General features: G+C 34.4%; 2 protein-coding genes across 2 annotated transcripts; one reads left to right on the top strand and one right to left on the bottom strand.

Moving 5' to 3' along the window:
• Positions 1-2066: 2066 nt before the first annotated feature.
• LOC109243726 (eukaryotic translation initiation factor 3 subunit H-like) lies at positions 2067-9237 on the top strand. The gene is made up of 12 exons (XM_019410705.1): positions 2067-2177; positions 2275-2357; positions 4033-4149; positions 4248-4351; positions 4597-4663; positions 5947-6080; positions 6199-6247; positions 6638-6709; positions 6797-6898; positions 6989-7056; positions 7888-8040; positions 8888-9237. Exons 1-12 carry the CDS (start codon positions 2168-2170, stop codon positions 8943-8945), a joined length of 1017 nt encoding a protein of 338 aa, XP_019266250.1. The 5' UTR covers positions 2067-2167; the 3' UTR covers positions 8946-9237.
• Positions 9238-13843: 4606 nt separating this feature from the next.
• LOC109243725 (probably inactive leucine-rich repeat receptor-like protein kinase At3g28040) lies at positions 13844-17660 on the bottom strand. The gene is made up of 2 exons (XM_019410704.1): positions 15866-17660; positions 13844-15544 (listed from the first exon to the last, which is right to left on the bottom strand). Exons 1-2 carry the CDS (start codon positions 17416-17418, stop codon positions 14059-14061), a joined length of 3039 nt encoding a protein of 1012 aa, XP_019266249.1. The 5' UTR covers positions 17419-17660; the 3' UTR covers positions 13844-14058.
• Positions 17661-17720: the final 60 nt, after the last annotated feature.

The raw sequence follows: 17720 nt of genomic DNA, 5'->3' as shown, positions 1-17720 counted from the left end.
TTTGTTTGTTTATTTTCTTTTTATGTGTAGTCAAATCTCAGTTTTTATGCAATTTAAATTACTTGATATTTTTAACTAGTTTCATTCAACAATACTCTCTGCTATCCAATTAGTCTCAATAATTAAGTCTAATCTAACTTCGTTGCTTCCTCTAACATTAGGTACTTTGCATGTACTTTGTTACAGTATCTCATTAAAACCAAAAAGAAAAAGAAAAAAAAATTTAACGTAAGAATATTTTTTTTTTAAATCTTTACATAAATAGCCGACCGGGTTCATTAATTTATTTTCCTAGAATGTATACATAAATTATACATAATTATGCTAATTTTACATGAATTATACATATATTATAGATTCGCCGTTTATTTTTAATTTAACTAGTTTGGTGGACAGGCCCTTCCCTGGACCCCGCGCATAGCGGGAGCTTACTGCACCGAACTGCCTTTTTTTTTCTTTTTTTGGTGGACAGTTATTTAGGTTAAATATTCTCAACAAATTAACTCAAATAGCTGTCCACCCAACCACTTAAACTAAAAATAGCCGACAAATGTATAATATATGTATAATACATATATAATGTGCATAGTCGTGTATAATCAGTTTATAGGCTATTTGTGTAAAGATCTTCTCCAAGTTTTGGGGGAAGTGCACGGTTAGCCACTAATAACACATGTATTTACTTTTAAGCCACTGTTTAGAATATCTTTAGTCTTTAGCCACTGCTTTAATAAATTTTACCTGCCCGGACGAAAACACCTTCTGCTCATATAAGTTCAGGACCAAGTGTCCTTAACTTTTGAACTTGCAACTCTAAGTTCAGGAATTCAGGACTACATGTCCTTAAATTTTGAACTTGCAACTCTAAGTTCAGGACTTCAGGACTACATGTCCTTAACTTTTGAACTTGGAACTCGAAGTTCAGGACCACCTGTCCTTAAGTTCTGTGCTTGTAACTCTAAGTTAAGGACTACTTGTCCTTAACTTTTGAACTTGTAAGTCTAAGTTCAGGACCTATTGTTCTTAACTTTTGAGCTTGTTAGTCTAAGTTCAGGACCAAGTGTCCTTAACTTTTGAGCTTGTAACTGTAAGTTCAGGACCAAGTGTCCTTAACTTTTGAGCTTGTTAGTCTAAGTTTAGGACCTATTGTCCTTAACTTTTGAGCTTGTTAGTCTAAGTTCAGGACCTATTGTCCTTAACTTTTGAGCTTGTTAGTCTAAGTTCAGAACTTCAGGACTTATTGTCCTTAACTTTTGAACTTGTAACTGTAAGTTCAGGACCTATTGTCCTTAACTTTTGAACTTGGAACTTGAAGTTTAGGACAAGTGTCCTTAACTTTTGAACTTGTAACTGTAAGTTCAGGATCCATAACGTAGCAGAAAACCAAACGTTATTTGTATCTTTTTACAAAATAATAATAATAATAATAATAATAATAATAATAATAATAATAATAATAATAATAATAATAATAATAATAATTGCAATTTACATATAAAATTGATGTCAGATTCGGTTTGGATGCAACATTGATAAGACAAATCTACATAACCTTTTCATTACTTGTGAATTGCTTGAAGATTTCGTAACATGACATTGGTCTTTCGATCAATTTTTGCAAATTAGTTGCTAAAGAAAGAAGAATGGTGTCGCCGATAGAGACTGAAACAAACTGTATTTGTTGTTGAGATGGTTGATCATAGATAGAAAAATAGGAGTGAAAATCATTTTCTGCTATGGAGAAATGACATGAATCAAATCATCCGATATGAAATCTGTTTTCTATCCCTTTTGTATCACAGTTGATATATTTGAAGTATGTGATCGAGCAGGGTTTTGAAATTTTGATAGAGGGTTTGGGAAGGAAAAGAGATAGAAAAAAGGTAACACCGTTTTCATATTAATGTTAATAGACTAGTGGCTACTTACCACTTCAAAAAGTGGCTACCCCACACAATTTTTACTCAAGTTTTTAAGCTGGCCCAATCCTTGTACAGACAGTAATGGGCCGGCCCATTAGTGACAATTCCTCTCCCGTCTCATCTCAACAAATAAAGAACAAACCCCTCCAGCAATTAGGGCTTTGGTTTTCGAACTTTTTCCCGCAGAGAGTAAGATTTTGCATTCAGTCAAATTCTCTGCCTAATTTCTCTCCCCGATTTCGTCAATGGCAAATCGTACGTATAATTTTGCTTCCACTTCTAAAAGAGTACTTTTTTTGTGTGCAATATGTGTAGTTCAGCAGTTAACCCCTTTCAATTTGATTTGATGCAGCAACAGGGCGGTCGTTTTTGCAAGTGGCAGCTACAGAGGAGGCTGTGGCGCCGCCACTCAGGGTTGTTCAGATTGAAGGACTGGTATTACGACCTGCTATCTCTTTCTTTTATTTCTTTCTGTTTATGTTATTATAAGCCAATAAAATCATAGATAAAGTAGTATATAGCTCAATTGGAAGAGTTCCTAGTTGGTTTGGTGACAATCCCCGAAATCCAACTCGAAAGTAGTAGCACCCAAGGTTTGGCCTAGGGGTCAATAAAGTGGGTTGAGAACCATGAGGTCTTAGCTTCAAAGCGGAGGCAAAAAGCACTAGGTGATTGCTCTCCATATGTCCAAGCTCTGGTGGACAATGTTAATGGTACTTGTGCTGGTGGGAGGTAGCAGGTGGCCCATGAAATATTTGAGGTATGCGCAAGTTGGCAAATCCAACTCAAAAGTAGAAGCACACAAGTGTGTGGTCTAGTGGTCAGTGAAGTGAGTTGAACCATGAGGTTTCATGATCAAATCCGAGCGGAAAGCAAAAAACACTAGGTGATTTCTTTCCATATGTCCAAGCCTTGGTGAACTTTTATTGGTACCGTGCTGGTGGGAGGTAGCAACTAGCACGTGCCTCGTGGAATACTTTAGATATGTGCAAGTTGGCCTAGACATCACCTTCATAGGAAAAACAATTTGAGTGATATTTTGCCCCAAAGGGGGTGGCTTTGCAGCCCCCTTGCGAACCAAGTTTCAGATCCTAGGATGGAGAACGGTAGGTGAAATGTTTCTATCATCCTAAACTTTGTTGGCTAGAGTTAGGGGTGGAGCCATAAATTCATACACGGGGATTCAAAAAGCTTTAAAGTGTCACACTTAGGATTTGAACCTTTGATCTAAAGCTTTTTAAACTTTGCCACTACAAGAATCTACCTTTCTATCAAAGGGATTCGGTATTTCATAATTAACCGATAAAATCTACTTTTGCCCTATTTGTGCAGTAGATTTTTTTCGACGAAGGGGTTCAATTGAACCTCCTTGCTTCTATTTAGCTCCGCTTTCGGGTAGAGTTACACAGTGTATGTGCGTTAACGGGAGTTAGTAGGTACCCAAACAAAATAGAAAAAATGAAAGAAAGAAAAGAAAAGTGAGCGATCTCTTATTTAAATTGCCATTGTACTAGCTTGCACGTCTTGAATATTTCTCTACTCTGGTAGTTCCATTGGTATATGTATTAGGGTATTCTTCCTTATCAAAAATGTATTTAGGGAATTCTTATATAAAGAGTGTTATACCTATTGAGAAAGGACGAGTACAATGACAAGGGATAGTAGGACATGTAAAATGGTATCGAGGGAATAATATTTATGTATACTTTTTTTATGACCGAGAAATTCGTCCAAGGACAACCTTGGGATTGGGACCAACCACAGCCCTTGAAGCTCGGCGATAATGGGCCCGTCCCTCTACCTTTCTCCACGTAAATACCAGGTTCAGTTGGCACAGGGCTCGAACCTGTGGCCTAAGTCACAAGTCCCTCAACCCTTTGCCACTTTAGCTAAGCCCTTGGGTAATATTTATCTATACCTTTAATGTTGTATTGCTATGTTTCTAGAGATGCCACATAGCACTGGGAATATGGGTGAGAAAATTATTTGGTGCCACATGCACCGGGAAATATGGGTGGGAAAAAAATTTTGTTCTCTCTTCTTGTAGTATATGTGCATCTTGGACCCCCTTGTTCGTGTGTACTTTCCTGAAGTAAACTGTGTTATACAGGTTATTTTGAAAATAATAAAGCACTGCCAGGAGTTTTCACCAGCTTTAGTCACTGGGCAACTTCTTGGATTGGATGTTGGGAGCGTTCTTGAAGTCACTAACTGTTTTCCCTTTCCGGTATGTTGAATTCTGGTCTTTCACGCTTCTTATTTATACAGAAAAATGCTTTTTGAATTTATGTCACCAAATGCTTTCTTCACGTCTGTCTTGCTCAGGTTCGTGAGGAAGATGAGGAGATAGAAGCTGAGGGTGCTAATTATCAGCTTGAGATGATGAGATGCCTGAGGGAGGTTAATGTTGACAACAACACCGTTGGTTGGTAAGATGCTTTCTGACTGTTGGACACTATTTAATCTTGGTAGGACATTTGGTTCTTCTTTCTAAGTAAGAAAATATGTTTTGTTTTTGGGCAAGTTATTATAATACTTCTGCTCCTAGCTTTAAATTCATGAGGTAACAAGGAATGCTTTTGCAATGTCCCTTCTTCCAACAGATTGTCATATTAACTTTTACCTCATTAATAATTTGTCCCAAATATTAATCTCATCGGGGGGTATTTTCCAGGTATCAATCAACTTTATTTGGTTCTTTCCAGACTGTGGAACTGATAGAGACCTTCATGAATTACCAGGTATCCTTCTCCATCTCTTTGTTGGATTCTGAACCTGTTTTTTTTTTCCGGCGGTGAAGTTATTCTTCCTTTTGGTTCTGTTTCTGTGCTGATAACTGGGGTATGGATATTTGGTTGCTACTACAGAATTTTTTTTTTTTTTTTTTTTTGATTTTCTCTTGGCATGTTTATTAGTATACCTTTTCCAGTTCAAAATTTTGCAAAGTGCAGCAGTCTGATGCTTTCTTTTTCTGTCATAAGATCTTTGTTAATTATACCCGCCCCAAATTGAGTTTTTCCGAATTACTGATGGAGCTTTTCGAATATGCTAGTACATTTCACTTGAAAAGTCATAGTGTCTGCAGTGACCTAAGATATACTGCTGGCCCTAAGAAGAGAAGGGAGAAGTAACTTTTAGAGGGATCCTAAATAAGTCCTAAGACTCCAAGGCGTCCCAGAAAGATTTGCGAAAACTGTTGTACCCTTTTGGTTTAAAGTTTAAACACTAGGGCTCTATGCCTGAAAAACCTATGTATCCTGGAAATGATCTGCCGATTTGCAAGACTAGTACCCTGAAGTGTCTTTGCAGCTTAAGACTCAAAATTTAGTGGGTGAATCACACCGACAACATATTTTAGTATAACTAGTAGCTGTTTGCTCTGGTCAAAGAGCAAATGGAAATTGGTTATTTTGTTGTTAGCCTTTAATGAATAAGGAATATGTAAAGATATTTACCTATGAGGGGAGTGACCTTTTTGATAGGCAAGGATGAGGAAAAGCTCATGGAATTGGACTAAAAAAAGAGTCAAGTTTGAATTTCAAAGTTTAGCAAATGTGAATTTGGAAGAAATAGAAAGTGGTCATCCATAACCAAAATGAAATAGCTGCTTTATGGCCACTCCAACGTCTGCTGGAGTAAAATCTCTAGCTTTATGAACCTTTTTTTTTGGGGGTAATGGTGGTGTCTAGGGCTCGCGCTCACGTTGCCTCTAGCGTAAATGAGCTTTCATCGCTCTGCATTTCAGTACTAATCTCCTGCTGGTTCTCTAGTAGGGAAAACCCAACCCACTAAGATTAAACATCTGTGAAAAAAGATTTCAAAGTCAAATGTCACAAGCTTTAGTTAATCGTTTGAAAGATGAAACACTCTATACTGTAAATAAAAAGTTCTCTTACTGGTATTCTCCTAAATATTAATTGTATTTTATATTTTGGCTTGGTTATTTGCGTTATTTATTTTTAATTAGTAGCTATATATCCGAATAATTTATTGTACTTAGACTCTATGATGTTTGTGATTGCAGGAGAATATAAAACGTTGTGTCTGCATAATCTATGATCCTTCAAGATCCAACCAAGGTGTCTTAGCTTTGAAAGCCTTGAAGCTTTCGGACTCTTTCATGGAACTCTACAAGAGTAACAATTTTACTGGAGAAAAGTATGTTTATTCTTGAGTTGCTCCTTTTTATCTTTCCCTCTCAAGAGAAGTATGCTTATGGTACCATTGAAGTAAAAGTAAACAAATTGTAATTGCTGATATTGTTTTACTGTTGTAGGTTGAGAGAAAAGAATCTTTCATGGGTTGACATCTTTGAAGAGATACCAGTATGCTTCTAATGCTTCCTTATCCTGTTTACTTTTGGCACTTATGTCATCATATGTGGACACTATCTTTCTGCTGCTTCATAGCCTGTTACCATTTTGCATGTTATGTATTGATTTGAAGACAAGTTGTTTGAGATATAGTTCTGATTTAGTAGCCTTTTTTCCTTTTATCTGATTTTTGAAAAAAATTCTTCTTCCTTTTAAGATTAGATTTGATATTTACATGCTCTGCTTTGCCATGCTATTTCTTGGAATTTTACATTGTTTTGAGTAACACCATGCAGTGATCCTGCCTGCCTGGTGTTAGTAAAAGTACATAGTACCTAGGTCAGGAACTCTGGAAAAGTCTTCTATTTCATTGCTGAAGTTAATTTCCTATTGTTTTGACAGATAAAAGTTTCAAATTCTGCACTCATTAGCGCCTTTATGACTGAACTTGAGCCTGATACACCTGTAACTCAGGTAATGTAACTGAAATTTGGCAGAATACTCGAATGTCCGTATATGTTGGCAAACTTTAACCCGGATTTTCTTTTTTTTGTGTGTCAGTGTGATTATGAACGGCTACAATTGTCAACCAATCCATATTTGGAGAGGAATGTGGAATTTTTGATTGAATGCATGGATGACTTGTCAATGGAACAGCAGAAGGTTTGTCTCTCCTATTCCTAAGTTCAATCTTTCGCTTTCCTGCATTCATATACGAGTGATGGTTCACTAAGATTAACACTTTATATGCAGTTCCAATTCTATTACCGGAATCTTTCTCGTCAACAAGCTCAGCAGCAAGCTTGGCTTCAAAAGAGGAGGTATCTTTTTTTTTTGGGCATATTCAAGTAGTTGTCATTTTTGACATACTTCATTAACCTTATTACAAAAAAGTAGTAGTCACTTTTTTAGGTCATTTTGAAAGAAGGGTTACAACAGTTTTGGGGTAAGCTTAGTATGACTTGATGATCTAGGCCTCAACAAGACAGCTCCTGCCTTAATTCATATGCAGTAAAAGGTTAAGAAGTTAGAGTCTTGACACTTCCGCAGATGGAATATATTTGGCTATTCAGGAAATATTATTGGACAACTTTAGCAGACAATTATATTTTAGGGATAGGAAGGAGAAAGGTCTTGACCAATTGCCACAAATTGAGGATGGGATTTGCTGTTTAGATCCTTAAATGCTTGTAGTCCAGCTTGAATCTTTTGCCGAGCTATGCTCTGGTAAAGTTTGCAATCATGATGTCTAATCAGGGTTACTACAGTTTTGGGGTAAGCTTAACATGACTTGATGATCAGGCCTCAACAAGACAGCTCCTGCCTTAATTTATATGCAATAAAAGGTTAAGAAGTTAGAGTCTGACACTTCCTGAGATGGAATAGATTTGGCTCTTCAGGAAATACTATTGGACAACTTTAGCAGACAATTATATTTTAGGGATAGGAAGGAGAAAGGTCTTGAGCATTGCCACAAATTGAAAATGGAATCTGCTGTTTAGATCCTTAAATGCTTGTAATCTACCTTGTAGTCAAGGTTGAATCTTTTGCCGAGCTATGCTCTGGTAAAGTTTGCAAATCATGGTGTCTAGTCAGAGGTCCTTGTTTATATCTAATTATGTCCATCTAATTCTGGCTTCTGTCCTTTACAGGTCTGATAACAATGCACGCAAAGCTGCAGGAGAAGAACCTCTGCCAGAGGAGGACCCCTCTAATCCCATCTTTAAGCCACTTCCAGAGCCCTCACGGTTGGATAGCTTTCTCATAACTAATCAAATAGCAAACTACTGCAACCAGATTAATGGGTAAGTTACCATCTTGAGTGTTATTGTGTTCCATTATATCTGAATTTGACACATGATGCTGAATTATGCTGACCCTTATCTGATCTCTTCTTTTCCGGGGAAAATGATGGACCTTGAGTGCTTCATGTTTTTAAAATTTTGCCCTCACACATACGCACACGTATAGAGAGATCGTTTTCTCTGGATGTATTTTAGTAGATCAAGGCAGCCCGTCTTGCGGTGTGGCATTGCAAATGGGGTTTTTGCATTAGTATATGGATTTTTGTTGCATTATCCGTGACCACTGAGGATAAACTAAGATGTCCACCTGTCCCCTATATTACGTCGGTTTTTGGTATGGGTATGCATATCTGAGTTCTCTATAATTTTCTGCCAACATCAACTCACCCCCTCCAAGAGAAGATTAAAAAATATAAAAAAGAAAAACAGAAGTAGAGAACTCTTATAATAGGAATACACGAGTATAGGAATGTGAGGCCAGAAACTTTTACCTGATGGATGTGTTTAACATTTTCAAATCTTTTTAGACGCTTGGTGTTCTTTTTGGTGCAATGGAAATTAGCTCTCGGAGGAACTAGACCAATTTGTTGATTGTGCAAACAATTACTTGGTATTCTGAATGGCAGCTGCCAAATTACGTAGAGGTTGTTGGTCAGATCAAAGTACTATAAAGAATTATTGGTTAGATAAAATAAGTGGCGTGCTTTCAATTCTGTTGGTCACTTTTGTTACCAATGCTTCTCATTTGACAACCAAGATTTAGGACTTCCATTTATAAATTCTTGTTCTTCGTTCTCCTGTAATTTTCGTTCTTCTGATCATGAACATGTTTGTATGCGGTTTGCAGTGTTGCGGGACAAAGCTTCAGTAGACTATATCTGATGAAGGCTCTGCACGAGAACTGAGGAAGTTTTGAGTGGGCAATTTGTAACTTAAAAAGTTTTGTGCCGTGATTTTCTCAAACTGAGTTGACATGGAAAGAGAATGGTCTTTCCTGTGTAGGATCTGTTCTTTCTTTAGCTTATTACTTTCAGATTTTTTGTCATGAACAATCAGGTGTAGCCTATAAACCGATTAAATGAAATTGAAGGCGAATATCTTACGATCTTGTAGTCGGACTTATAAATGTGAACAACTACATTTAGTATGTAAAGGAGTGAGGATCTCTGAGTCGATAACTTTATTGTTTTTAGATCAATGGTTTTGAATACCCTCATTGCTGCAGTCAGGCAGTGAGCAAGAATAAATTGCTTCACCTCGTATGATTCTACTCTGGAGTTCTGCGATTTGGCTATGAAAAGTATTGATGGAAATTTTCCAGAAACACTTTGTGACACTGAAAAATGCCAAACAGACGCAGCACAGGAATTTTTTTCCATAGCGGCGTAGTTTGATTTGGCTTTTCGACACAAAATTAAGATGATTTTCCCATGGCACTCTCCTTTGTTACCTACCCTAAAGTGAAAGTAGGCAGACCGATAGATGATAGATGGCTAGTCTAATAAATAAGAATTTAATAATCATTAAAATGTTCCTACTCAGTCTATGAAAATCATAGAAGTTGGAATCTCGATTCTTGAATTTTGAGAATTAAAAAAAAGCTTATTCCTTTATTGTTTGTGTTTACGCTACTAACCAAAAAAACAAAAAAAAAACAAAAAAATTTCAACCTCCCTTTGATGCAATCAGAAAAGAAGGTGAAAGGAAAAGGCATGATAAAAATAGTTTTAAACAGAGATTCCATTCTGTATAACGTAAAGTGATTTCTGTCGGTGCTATCTATATTATTATAAAAGCATGAATACAATGTTGGTTTACAAAAATAACCTTATAATGTTAAGTATAATAACTCATAATAAAAGGACATAACCGAAATTCTAGATATTAGCTTTATAATCCTATTAGATTTAGGACAGAACACTACACGCTAATATTTAGGACTTTAAAATTAACTAAATTTGGATTATTAAATCTTTCCTTATTGAACTAGGTAAGATTCATAAATAAAAATATTAAATTTAACCTTGTATTGGAAGAATATAGAGAGTTTGGTCTAACGTATGGAAAGGCTTGGAAAAAATTTGGAGTTAAAAAATTTGAAAGATTATAAACTCAAGAGTTCACTTTGACTCAATGTTTTAAAAATGAATAATAGTATATATATTTTACCTTCTTTATTTATATTAGAAATTGAAGGACTTTTTTTTTTTACTTTGAACAAAATATAGTTCATTCATAAAAGTTGTTGCATTTTATGTCGATTTTAATTAAAATTAGTCTTAAAATTATTTTATTTTATTTGTTGTTTGATCTCCATGATTTTTTCTATCCTTAATTATTTAAATAGAATCAACATTTAACATTTACAGAAAATTTTATTTACTTTTCATCTCATAAATCAAACATGTTTTTTAATGTAAAGTTTACTTGAGTTTTCAAAATTGAATAGTTATTGATGGGGTACATACACAATGCACATACCAAGATTAATCTATCCTTATTTCTATTTTCATGTATTTTGAAATATAGTAAGTAAATAAAAAAATTTACAAATTATATCGTGACTCCAAGCTAATGTCATGTCCTAATGATAAGTAACCTAACTTGTCGGTTTACAAAAATAACCTTATAGTATTAAGTATATTAACTCATAATAAAAGGACATAACCGGTATTCTAGATATTAGCCTTATAATCCTATTAGTTTTAGGACATAATACTACACGTTAGGAATCCTATTAGTATAATAATTACTTTCGGGCCGTCACGCTTATACAAAATTGAACAAGTAAATATCTATAGCCATGTAAACCTATTACTTTTAGGATATACTTCTTAAAAATTTATATTACTATTTTAATTTGAAAATTATTATAATGTCCTATTACTAATTTAATTTGAGAATGTATATATTGCCCAAATCCGTTTAGAAAAAAGAGAGCCCATATTATTATAAAAGCATAAATACAATATTAATATACCAAAGTAGTCCTAAAATATTAAACGGAAGAACTCATTGGAAAAGGACATAACTGCAATAACTTATTTTTTGGACTACAATACCTTCTATGCTAATTTTTAATATTTAATATTTTAAAATTAATAAAATTTGGTCTATTAAATACTTACTAAGAATATGTATGAAGGTTTAATAAAATGAATTTCATCAGAATCCTCCGTATTGGCAATACATTATCACTCCATAATGTCCAATACAAAAAAATAATTTATTGGGCCGCATAAAGAGTTGAAATTGAGGGGAAAAAGGACCCCCACGATAATATATTTTTATATTATATTTGAACTATTTTTCTACTCAAATAATATATTTTTTAAATCAATTTTTCGTGTAATATTAAAAAATACCCAACCATTAAACAACAAGTATGAAATTTTTTAAGAATATAAATGTGTGAGAAAGAGAAAAAAATGGTTCGTAAGAGTCAATACCACTAATGATTCTATAGACCTAAAGATCTAAAAGTAAAATGTCATATTATTATTTAACTATTTGAAAATAAAATTTATGGTGGATAAAATTATAATTAAGATTAAATATTCAAAATAAGAGATGAACTAATATTAAGATCTGAATCAGCATAGAATAATTTTATTTTATTTTAAAACACTAAAATTTTTTAATTTCATTGCGTTGAAATTGAGGGGAAAAAAGAGTTGAAATTGAGAGGGGAAAAAACCTCACGATAATATATTTTTTTATATAATATTTGAACTATTTTTCTACTTAAATATTTTTTTAATTAATTTTTCGTGTAATATTAAAAAGTACCCAATTATTAAACAACAAGTAAGGAATTTTTTATGAATATAAATGTGTGAGAAAGAGAAAAAAAATGGTTTGTAAGAGTCAATACCACTAATGATTCTACAGATATAAAGACCTAAAAGTGACATGTCATATCAATATTTTACTCTTTGAAAATAAAATTTATGGTGGATAAAATTATAATTAAGATTAGATATTCAAAATAAGAGAAGAACTAATATTAAGATATGAATCAGCATAGAATAAATTATTTTATTTTAAAACCAAATAATTAAATTTTTTAATTTTATTTAGCAGGAGAATCCAATTCAATTATTTTTTAAATTCATCATATGAGTAACATTCTTATTCAAGTTAAAAAAATTTACGGTGCATAAATTTATTCCATAAAAGAGTGTTAGAACACAAAGTAAAAATATTAATATATTATTAAGAATTAAAATGCTATACAAGTGTCTGAAGAAGCACAATCAAAATTGTTGTTGGTACACCACTTGCTATTATTGCTAACAGTGTCATGCCTCTTGATATGATATTTGCAAGTAATGCATGACATAGAAATATTATTTCGATTCCGCCGGAGGCATCTAGAAAGAATAATTCCGTCATAGCAGAGTCGACTCTTTATAATATTAATTTTGATTGCAAAATTTTATAATAAAACAAAAAGTTTTTCTGTTTTTGACTCAGCGGAAAATGATACCAATAATTACTATCAAGAAGAATACTTAAATACTTCAATACCAAATGACCTTCTACCATACATGTTTGTTGTCAAGTTTATTATTTCTTACATATGTTATTGTCACCGTATATATAATATACTAAGTTAAAATTGATCTTCCATTGTATATATATTGATTTTGAAGAAAAAATTGTCTGTCATGCTACTGAAAAACTTAGATACACCAAATAGCTTATATAATAGCACACACATGGTATATAAAATTTTTGACAATAATGTCATACATGCAAAAAATTATGATACTGGTCAATGTGCTTCTAAGTATAATCTTATTCCTGAAATCAACTTTCATCTTTCGAAACTAAGGAATATCCTTTTAAATTTGTGTTAAAATAATTTTAGTATGTTTATGTTTTGCAAATATAATAGATAAAATACAAGGACAAACATCTTAAATATTGGATTATATTTACCGCAATATGTTTTCTTACATGAATAACTGTATGTTTTAAGAGGCATATCAAGATCGACAACAAAAGTTATGGTTAAGGCAGAGCAACGAAAGCATTATGAGGAAACATACACACAAAAATATTGTCCACAAAGAAGTGTTGGTTAAGATACCATCACATTAAATACTTTTAAACTATAATACATAATTATCTAACTAACATGACAAAATTGATCATTTGTATAAGTTTTGATGATGTCCTTTTATTTTAAATTCATGTATTATGCTAATGTAATAATATTTTTCGCATTTAGATAATTGTGTATTAATATACATAAAGTATCTCTAATTAATTAAATTTTATTGTTCCTTCATATAAAATATTTAAATCATCACGTGTCATTATTAACGTGCAACGCACGTTGATATATACTAGTAGGTATAAAAGAACAAATACAAACATAACAAGTTACTTGCAACGTGGATACCTTTTTGTATGAGCAACAAATCAGTAAATGGGGGTATGGGGAGGGTAGTCTGTACGCAGACCTTACCCCTACCTAATGTAGGTAGAGAGACTGTTTCCAATAGACCTTCGGCTCAGGAAGGGCAAGAAGAAGAAGAGGAAAGCAGGAAGGAAGAAATAAGGAAGAGAAAAGAAAAAGGGAGAGATAAATGATAAGTAGTACCAAATAAGATCAACGGGGAACACAATACCTGAGGCGAACAAAACCACATAACATAATAAAAATCTAAGAATATGAAGGGACATGCATGCTACTAAGACTATCAGTTAACAACTAAAAATTATCCACTATCCTTGTACCTTAATCCTCGACCTCCACACCCTCCTATTAACTACCAAAATTATTTTCAGAAAATCGAAAACCCATAAACTTTATCAGGATAAATTCAAGAAAATGGAACAAACAAGATTGAAGTTACTGCACCCTGCCATATTTTTCATACAAATGATAGAGAAGTACCAAACTCTCTATCACTATCTAGTAACAAAATAACCAAATTAGGAGCTTAAGATAATAATAATAGGATTTATAGGAGACAAAATAAAAAGACAATGAAGTTTGTGACATGTTTAGTATGCTTCCATTCTTTGAGGAACAGGTGTTTTGATGACCTGCAAGATTTGAACCACTTCAGCCATTGAAGGCCTACTTGATGGTATTTGAGAAGTGCATACCAAAGCCAATTTCAGAATAGGCAAAACTTCCTCTTCAGGATATGTATCCAATGTTGGATCAACACAATCTAACACATTCCCTTGTTCAAGCAACACTCTCACATGATCATTGAGTATCAACACATTGTCTTCACAATACTCAATTGGCCTTCTCCCTGTCACAATTTCAAGAATCAACATCCCAAAACCATAAACATCACACTTTTCGTTCACCCTTAAGCTCTGACATGCCAATTCAGGTGCTACATAGCCTAGTGCACTCTGGAACCTGTTGCTTATCATGTGTTTATCGAGCTTTGTCACGAGCCTTGCTAGCCCGAAATCTGATATTTTCGGGTTGAGATTCTCGTCAAGGAGGATGTTGCTAGGCTTTATGTTGTAGTGAATGATTGCTGGCCTAAACGCGTGGTGCAAATGTGCTAGTCCCTTGGCTGTACCGAGCACAATCTTGAATCGAGTGGACCAAGATAGTGGAGGTGAAGATGATGGCCTTTCGTGTAGTTTGGCCTGTAAACTTCCTTCTGGTGCATAATCTGATACTAAAAGCTGAAGTTGAGGAGTCCAGTAATACCCTTTTAAGGATATCAGATTTTGATGCCTTGCTTTTGCTAAAACTCGGACTTCTCTATCGAAGTCCTCAGGGTATTGGAGTATCTTTGATGTCACAAGCTTCTTGATAGCTACTAATCTTCCTTCCCCTCCCAATGGAGCCTTGTAAACTGTCCCGAAAACACCTTCACCGATTTCACATGCCTTGTTTAGGACAGATTCAAGACTGTTATTAGTCCAATCCGGGGACGATTTGGTGTTCAATAACACTAGCTTTCCAGTTGCTAAGCTCCCGGATTTAGAAGAACTTGAGCACATACTTTCCAAGGCGTTGTCAACAAACGCAATCTTCCTTCGAACAGAAGCATTTAGTAAGGCTATCACCATTACTCCAACCGCGATCACAGCTGCAGCAGAGATTGCAACAATGGATGAAATACTAAGGAATCTATGGTGTTTGAACCTTTTGCTATTGCTTCTTGAAGTTTCATCGCCTCGGTTTTGACCTCCCATTTGGTTTCCATAAGCATAAGGATCAAGAACCAAAGGCTTTGGCACATTCATCTTACAAGGACCTTTCAACAAAGGTGAACAAATGCCCAAATTCCCTTCCAATGAACTCTGGTCTAAATTCTGAAATATATTACCTAATGGAAGCCGTCCAACGAGCCTGTTGTAGGATATATTAACAGCCAGAAGATTTTCCAATTTGCCAAGTTCTTGTGGTATTTCACCACTCAATTGGTTATACTCTAGCTTCAATATCTTGAGCTTCATCAACATTGAAAGAGACCTTGGTATTGAGCCACTTAAGTTATTATGAGACAAACTCCTGCAATTTTAACAAATTTTGACATTCAGTTCAAGACTATAGTAAAATAAAGAAAGCAAAGTGAAACTATAAAGGCTAGGACATTCATTTGACAGTAATAAAAGGGCGGCCCGGTGTACTAAGCTGCCGCTGCGCGAGGTCCAGGGAAGGGCCGGACCACAAAGGTCTATCGTACGCAGCCTTACCCTGCATTTCTGCAAGAGACTGTTTCCACGGCTCGAACTTGTGACCTCCTGGTCACATGGCAATAACTTTACCAGTTACGCCAAGGCTCCCCAGTACTGAATAATAAAATAAGAGAAATCAGAAAATTGTACTTACAATAAGTAGAGGGATGAACAATTTCCAATCTCATCAGGAATGGGTCCAGTAAATGAATTTCCATCAAGCTGAAGAATTCCTAAGCTACCAGAATCACATATATCACCAGGAATTGATCCAACTAAAGCACTGTGTCGAAGATCTAACACCGTTAGATTCTGAATGTATCCAACTTCAGGAGGCAATCTTGATTGAAAATTATTCCAAGAAATATTCAAATATCTCAACTTGGAAAAAAGTCCAACTTCAGCTGGAATATTTCCAGTAAGATTGTTTCCTGATAAATCAAGAACTTGAATTGATTCAAAGAATTTGCCAGAACCAGGAGGAATTGAACCACTCAACTCATTTCTTGAAAAATCTGCTTCTTCTAATCCTATACCAAACAGTCCCTCAGGAATGCTACCAGTCAATGCATTTTCTTTTAGTCGAATCGTCGATAAACTAGTACAATAAACCATAGATTTTGGAATGTTTCCACTCAATTTATTACCAGATAAACTCAAGTATTTCAACATTTTCAAGTCCCCTATTGAATCAGGCAATGTCCCTTCTAAACTATTGCCTGAAAAATCTAAGTATTCCAAACTGCTCATGTTACTTATCCATTGAGGGAAATCTCCATTTATCATATTGTTTGATAAGCTTAGAAAAGAAAGAGCATTAAGCTTTTGTACTGACTCTGGGATTTCTCCTGTGAATAGATTTTCACTCAAATCTAATCTTTTCATGTGTGGACAATATCCAATATCAGAAGGTAACATTCCATTAAATTGATTCCCTTGTAACAACAACTCTTTCAACTGATGTAACACTGAAATACCAACAGGTACTAATCCAGAGAGTTCATTATGTGAAAGATCTAATGTTCTTAGCCTTGTCAATCCCCAGAGTCCTCCGGAAAATCCCGGGTCGCCAGAAAAATGGTTTCTTGAAAGATTGAGATGATTCAAATAGTTACATTTGGAAACTGTGGTTGGAAATGCACCTTCAAGAAAATTCCCAGATAAAGAAAGATAACGTAGCGAATTACCACAGTTATCAAACATAGTATCAGAGACAGGTCCAGATAACGAATTTTGAGAGAGATCAAGAAATTGTAAGGAGGTCATTTTTGAAATAGATGGAGGAATATTTCCTGATAGGCCATTTTGACTAAGGTTAAGATTTTCAAGATTTGTTAACAAAGTTAACTCAGGGCTAATAGGACCAGTTAAGTTGTTGTTTGATAAAGATAATACCTGTAATGACTGCAACTTCTCGAGCCCCCTACCGATCTTTCCTGATAAACTTAAACCATTTAAGTTAAGTTCAGAAACTCTACCATTCATTGGATTACATTTGATGAATTCCCATGCACAAGGAGAGTTATCATCTTCATTCCAAGATAAGAGTTTTGAGTTAGGATCAAGAAGAGTTGATTTGAATACAATGAGGCCTAAAACATCATCATTAAGTTGTAAAGTTTCAATAGCTAAAGATCCATACAATAAACCAACATGAAATATGAAGATAAAAAAACAAGAAGGACAAGAAAAAAACCACATTTTCATATGTTTTTTTTTTTTTAGTGCCTACAACAAGAGAAGAAAACAAATGTTTAGTTTGAGAATAGTTAGAGAAAAGGTGTGAATTTTAGGTAGTAGAATACAGGTTTTCATGAATGAATCTTGAGTTTTTGGGATTATTGTTAGATATTCATGTGTTACAAGGTGGATGGAAAATGAAGTAACTATATTCACGAGAGAGAGAAAAAGAAAGACTAAGATAGGTAGTTTTGTGGTGGTCCTTTGTGTTTTAGGGTGTGATAAAAAGCTCTCTTTCCTTTTTGGTTTCTAGTTAACCCCCCCCCCCC

This window comes from Nicotiana attenuata, unplaced genomic scaffold (assembly GCF_001879085.1).
Source record: "Nicotiana attenuata strain UT unplaced genomic scaffold, NIATTr2, whole genome shotgun sequence".
Classification (NCBI taxonomy): Eukaryota; Viridiplantae; Streptophyta; class Magnoliopsida; order Solanales; family Solanaceae; genus Nicotiana; species Nicotiana attenuata.
This window is presented reverse-complemented; position numbering and strand designations above follow the sequence as displayed.